At 46.0% G+C, this 7,036-nt stretch overlaps 1 protein-coding gene across 1 annotated transcript; it reads left to right on the forward strand.

The window, feature by feature from the left end:
- The first annotated feature begins 693 nt into the window (after positions 1-693).
- Positions 694-1,951, forward strand: LOC125941131 (uncharacterized). Its single transcript, XM_049658086.1, has 2 exons — positions 694-866; positions 1,564-1,951. Exons 1-2 carry the CDS (start codon positions 850-852, stop codon positions 1,949-1,951), a joined length of 405 nt encoding a protein of 134 aa, XP_049514043.1. The 5' UTR covers positions 694-849.
- Positions 1,952-7,036: the final 5,085 nt, after the last annotated feature.

Below are 7,036 nucleotides of genomic sequence, written 5' to 3' on the forward strand. Positions count from 1 at the left end.
ATGACAATGCCAAACTTAATTTACCAACTTGATATTTTCAAAAGTGGTTGAAAAGGCCAAAATGTGAGCAGGTAACTGCAGTTCCCCTCATCCTGTAAAAGCAGAATGATGGGCTGCTTTCACAGTTTGCGAAGCTGCAGGTGTAAACACTGCTGAGGGCTAGTTTTTGGTTACCACAAAACTAGGTCTTTAAAAACTGGTTGTCAGTCCCTTTAACACAAAATGTGAAGGTCTGAAAATATCGTGTCGGTATGCCTTTAAGCTGTTTTGTGCCACACGTGTGTAGATCCGACTTTTCTGCAGTCTAATGTCACATCTCTTAATTATGCACTGGCAATTTGCATACAAGTAGAATTGGTGCACTTACATTAATTTTAATGATGGTGAAAGCTTGGAGAGGTAGTTACTATGAAACACAGTTACAGTGCTAAGGGTTACGAAACACAAACATGAAATGCACAGAACAGACAAGATCTGATGCACTTCGTGTTTGTGTTTCTTCCACAACACCGTTCCAGGTGTTGTGGAGCACATTTACAATTAAAGAGCATTGCGTCACAAACCTCTTGCAGCAAAAAAAGTCTTGCTTTGCACTTGGCTAAAAATTCACTTCTCTTGGCAATAAATTATATTCTAGTAGTATTGGGTAGATTTTTCAACTTGTTGTCACGTACCATGCTCATTACCACATTTTTGTCTTTTGCAGCGCAAGCACCTCCTGCAAATAGGAGGGAAGTCGCTGCGCGAGGTGGCATCGAATGCCATGAAGGCTGTAATGGCACACCCCGTCCAAGTGCTTTACAGCCTTCATGGCAGGAAGGGGAAGAGGGCTTTCATAAATCTGAAGTTATGCCGGATAGTCACAGGTAAGGCCTCCTTAGTCATCCTTTTGCATTTGCAAGTATTGTGTATACAGCTGAACTCCTCTACAGCGAAATGGCTTGCCAAAATCCTGTCTTTCATATAAATTGTTAACTTCTACAACGAAGAAATTTAGGTGTCCCTGTTGGCTGATTTCATTTTTTACTATGAAAGCCACATACTCGGCCACCAGTGCCCTTGAAGGCGTTGCGAAGGTGTGCTCTGCACTAGCGCCAATGGCAGTGTAGGTGAATTGCTTGACGAGCATGCCGATGAATTGCATCACACCAGGCAGCTTACACGTTTAGCATCAGCGGGTGAGATAGTTGATGAATATGTCTCGGTTGGTAAAGACATGGTGTGATCATCACTGATGATGTTAACGCTATGTTAGGGTGGAAAAACAGGAATGTCAACGAAGGCAACAGGGATGAAGATCCTGTAAATGGATCAAGAATTTTCATGGCGGAGAAGGCGATAGCAGTATTTGATTCCCCACAGCATTACTTTGCGTATTCTGCATTTCGTTGCTGAGCATGCTGTGAACCTCGATTCAATATGGTTGGCTGCGGTTGCAAATTCTGTCAGATGAACTGTGTGTAAAGACTATGTTAAGGTTTTCTTTTGTTGAATGTGTTTGCCTGCTCTATTGTGCGTGCATGTTGAATGTACTAATTGTGGTCTTTGTATGTTTGTGTGCAGATGTCATCTGTGCAAAAGGGGGGGGGCCAACCTGACAGAAGCTCAGGGCTTCATTAAGAGGTGGTTGCCAGGGTCTGTGGACAGGGGTGGTGGCAGGAAGAGGCGTTTTGCAGAAACGTTAGCAGCAGAGCAGCCCGATGATCCCTCCCTTCGGGGCAGGGATCATTGCCTGCCCACTGCTGCCCTCTCCCTGCCCCACCCTTGGCCTCAGGGCCCTGGCCAGTCCACCGTTGGCCCCTCCTGTCCGGCTGCCCATGCTCCTTCCCCTGCTGCAGCCCCTCCTCCTGCCGCTCCTCCTGCCCCTGCTCCTGCCGCTCCTCCTGCCCCTGCTCCTGCTCCTGCCGCTCATCCTGCCCTTGCTCCCCCTGCCCCTGTATGCATCAATTGAGGCATTGCCTAAAATAGGCAAAATAAATTATATTTTCGTTTATGCTTTGTGTGTTTCCTTCCTGCACTTTTTTACATCACGTTTCCTTAGCTACTAATTTTATAGGCAGTAAGCCAGCATACAAGCAACAAAATGGCTGAGTACAGGCTATGCTTGCAACACACTGGATAGAAAATGGCTGAGCACTGGATATGCTGGAAACGCGTTGGATAGAAAATGGCTGAGCACTGGATATGCTGGAAATGCGTTGGATACAGAATGGTTGAGCACTGGGATATGCTGGAAACGCGTTGGATAGAAAATGGCTGAGCACTGGATATGCTGGAAACGCGTTGGATAGAAAATGGCTGAGCACTGGATATGCTGGAAACGCGTTGGATACAGAATGGTTGAGCACTGGATTCTTGAAATACAAAGTGGCTGAACACTGGCTCTATGCTCGAACTACATTGGATTCTACAATGGCAAACTGTTAGGCCAATCTTGGCTCGAACAGTGGGTGAACCTTGGATCGGGTTGCACTTTGCCATGATGCCAGGATTGGGCTAAAGTTCGTACCAATTTCTGCGAGCATTGGACCATGCTTGGCCCAGTGCTGTTGTGCTGCCTGGGTATTTGACATCCCGTCACGCATTGGTGGAGGTGCTCTGTATTCACGCCAGACGACGGAGCTCCGAACAGGTCAGCGCTGCGGTGCGCCCACCATGGCACACCAACCAGAATCTGCTTCTGCGTTGCGGACACCGATTGTAGTAGTCCTACCCCGAGACCCTGGAACGTTCAACGGGATCGATGGCATCTACGTTGAGGAATGGCTTACGTTATACGAACGGGTGAGCGATTCCAACCACTGGGACCTGACAGTCATGCTGGTCAATGTGGTGTTTTATCTTAGTGGAACGGCGAAGTTGTGGTATGACAATCACGAGGCCGACTTTGGGAGCTGGCATACATTCAAACAAAACATCCGTGACCTGTTCGGTAGGGCCTCCAGTCGAAAAATCGCTGCGAAGCAACAGCTGTCAACCCGCGCCCAGACGTCCACGGAATCATACTTGTCGCACATACAGGATGTACTGGCGCTGTGCCGTAAAGCTGACAGTAACATGCCAGAGTCCGACAAGGTTGGCCACGTCCTGAAAAGGATAGCGGACGACGCATTCAATTTGCTGATGTGCAGAAATTGTGCTACCGTCGATGCCATGATCAAGGAGTGTCAGCGCTTCGAGCAGGCTAAGAGCCATTCGTATTGAACGACCATTCGCCCGGCTTCCCAACACCGCTGCAACGTCTTCGTGTGAAGAGCGACCGCAATCAAACCTTTCGCCGCCTTCGGCCGAATTGACGAGGATTGTCTGCCGAGAAATCGAGCCAATGGCTCCCTCTAGCCTCTTTACCAGCTCTAACGCCGGCGACTCGACCGCCCCAGCGGTTTCACTTGTCCAAGCCATCGTGCGAAACGAACTCGCGAATCTCGGGGTTCACGCTGCTTGCGCCGTTGTCAGCCCTACACCCACTTCCGGGGCCCCGACATCGTTCCCTCGGTATCCACGGTTTGCTCCACGATCTCGGAACCCTGCTGATTGGCGAACTCAAGACGATCGGCCTATCTGCTTCAACTGCCGCCGTGTCGGGCACGTTGCTCGCTACTGCGACAACCGCTGGTCGTTCCCGCAACGTATACTCCATCCTTTGCCAATGCTCGCCGCCTTGATCGCAGCCCTTTCAATACCAGGAATTAGGGACATTTCGTACAGTTTCCTTTTTTCGCCACCACGTGGCGTATCGACCTTAAAGAATTCGAAATTCCCGCTATGACGTATGCTATGACGCACAACTAAAGAAAACGCAATAAAAAGAAACACACCCTGAAGCTGTGGCTTCACCTCGGTGCTTGGAAACGAGCGCGCTTGTGTATCAGCGTTATCTCGAAGACGGCCAGCTACTTGCTCTACTGACAATGAATCGACGGTTTTGCTAGACACTTCGCCAGAAAGCTCGTCCGCATTCTGGAGAGATGTCTGATCGAGATAACGGCTCCCGCGAAGCTTCCGATGAATATATGTTTTTTTCCTTGAGCAGACTTTTTATTTGTACACCACTGTGGCCACGGTCTTGCGTATACGTCAGGGTTCTGTTTCATGGGTTTCCTATAAAACTGGCGTGATCCATTGTTTAAGAGGAAGCTTTAGCTCGGGCCTATCTTCGATGCCGGATTATCAAATACATGTAAAATGCAGGAATCCCTTTCGGCAATCACTACACTTCAACTTTTTTTTTCTAAATTCATCATAACTCATCAAATTTGGTGCATTGGTTGCTCTGAGAAACTACTTCCGATTTCCCATGTATTTCGATAGGAGCCCCCAAGCTCAATGTTCCCCCTAAGTTCGAGCTTGAATAATATACTTGTTGGCAAGATACGTTTGTAAACGTGTGATCGTGAGCTAATGAGCTAGAGCACTGGCTTACTGAGCTCAACGGCAGAGGATATGTTTACAAAGCGTCTTGGGAAGGAATAGGAGAAAAGAAAGGGAGCAGGCTGGTATGTTATTCAGAAGCGTGTCTGGTTGGCTAAAAATTACTAAATGCGTTGGTCGTCATACCACCTTCCGTTCCATCAGCATAATTTCTATTTCATTCCGCTAGTATTGTGCTATTATTGTCAGTCAATCGAGATTAGAACACCGGTGTCATGGCATTGTATTCCGTCGCAATTCTTTATCGCCGTCACTTCAGAATCCTCTCATCGTCGTCATGCAGTCGTCCTTATATGCCCTCGTCGTTCTATCGACATCATTCCTACCTCGTAATTCCATCGTCGTCACTGCATGCACCGTCGGCCTGCGGTCCTTGTTCTACCATCGTGAGGTAACATTGGCGAGCGATGGTCATAACAAATCGGGTCAATCAAGGAGACAGTGTATGGCCGCATATAGCCGAATCACTTGAAAATGAGGAGAAACACTACGGATTCTAAACAAAGATGTCTTAGCTAACACGGTGTGTCGCTTCTTGTTCGCTAGATTGTGTAAATGCTAATCGCATTAACTTCGATAATCATCTTAACATGGGTTCTGCAGGAATTCTTTCGTCTTCGCGACACTAACGAACTCTTGTCCACATTGTTCCCAGCCTATTAACACCTCGAATTCCTAGAGGTGATCGTGCTCAGGCATGTGACGGACGACCCGAAGTTTGATGGAGGTAGCGGTATGATTTCGACAGCGGCACCGCCTATCGACCAGGAGAAACACATTTGGGTGGGTGGGAATAGCGGCGAAAGGCACACTTCATGAGTTGCTAGACATCACAGATTTGAATCAACCTGACAAAGAGTTAGAAATATATATGCATTGCAGTCGCGCTAAAGAAATTGAAAATTATTGGATTGGTGCGAGACTCGCTGCAAAAACATTCATTAGACTGTGTCAGGTATCCGAGCTATCCTTAACGGGAATTAATGAGATGAGTTTCGATAGAGCTCGTTAGATTTTTCAAGAGCGGAAGACGTGCCTAGAGGCAGAGTCGACTGCAATATTTTGTTGCTGCACAAAATTATCTAGATTTTCGGCATGATCATTTTAACGGAAAAACAAAAATTAAAGAAGTTTTCAAGAAGTACTTAGAGTACATTGATAAAATTGTAGCAAACAAATTCTGAAAAGTTAATTTGCAACTTTTTTGTGTCCTAAGGCACAGGGCAACTTACTACTGGTTTCCATTAATTTTCTTCGTTATATTTTCAAGCGAGTTGAATATTCTGCCGTAGGTTAATTCACAATTAGCCCAACTAATTAAACTGAGACTTTCAAGTGTATATTGTTCTTGGACAAATGCTTTAAGACTACGCGGATGCTGCAAAATTTATCAACATTGCTGAGGGGAATATGAAAAACAAAATAGAAATGCAAAGCACTTTATTGCCTCGTAATTTTTATTTGAATGCTATTTCCACTCGTTAAGTGGCGCGACCCTCGTGTTCGCAGCCTTGTATATGTTTTTGTAGCACTAGGTGCGTTATCTGCGAATTTACGTGTATAAGCAAGCAGATCATACTTTAATCTGGCGGAGAAAAAAAAAAACAAGGGAAGCCTACGTTGTAGATGCACTGTACTGAAACACAATTAGACAGAGTCTAAATTTGCATATATTTCTAAACAAGGGTGCCTAAATTGTCGATTGAAAAATTGACATCATTATAATGAAGTCGAATAAAGCAATAAGAATGGCATGTTCCGCGTGAAAATATGATGAGCTTTAGCCTTGTGGGTCAACAATTTCTGTTTAATGAAAAAAAAAAGCTTCTAGTGGCCGTGTATTATCGTATTTCTGAAAACCAGTAACCAGCGTATCTAAATTTACATTCGCGCCAAAATTAGTGGCTCGAGTTCTATCACTGTAGGTACATCCGAATGACTATATGAGATTAAAAAGTGAGATTAAATGGAGGGTGGCGGCGTGTATGGTAGTGTTCACCTATGCCTTCGCTATAGTATGTTGCCGCACACTTTAAAGCACGAGCATGGTGATCAACCGATGTGCTTTTTTACATTGTACTTCACCCCTAAATGTAAGCCGGGGTTCTCCTACTCCCTGTGGTTGTTGCCAGCCTGATCCCTCCCTATTTTCCTAACTGTCCATTGCATGGTTTGTTTTCATACCAAATATTCACATAATAATCTGTGGGTGTTCGGCTAGTAATGAAATGTTTATTTCTCTCGCAGTTAAATTATCAAGTAACCATAAAGAAGGGATGCAGGGCAAAAACTTGCTATGATGCAGCTTGAAGACCGCCCGGCGGCCGTTGATCACATGACAGTATCTTCACAATAATCGAGAACGCGAGCTAGCTTCGTAAAGGCAAAAGGGCTAATGGGTGGAACAGAACCGCGCCGGCCAAAGAATGGTACTTTCGGGCTCGGGCCAGGCCCGGACCTAAAAAACCGGCCCGTGCAGTGCTCTACTTCAGATAGACTGATCAGCAGATTCCCATACTGTCACGTAGTAGTGACGCTGAAGTAAACAGTCGTAAAACTGTGTATGACGAAACTGATTCTTTATTGGGCGAACATGTGCCCACAA

Source organism: Dermacentor silvarum, chromosome 10 (genome assembly GCF_013339745.2).
Source record: "Dermacentor silvarum isolate Dsil-2018 chromosome 10, BIME_Dsil_1.4, whole genome shotgun sequence".
NCBI lineage: Eukaryota > Metazoa > Arthropoda > Arachnida > Ixodida > Ixodidae > Dermacentor > Dermacentor silvarum.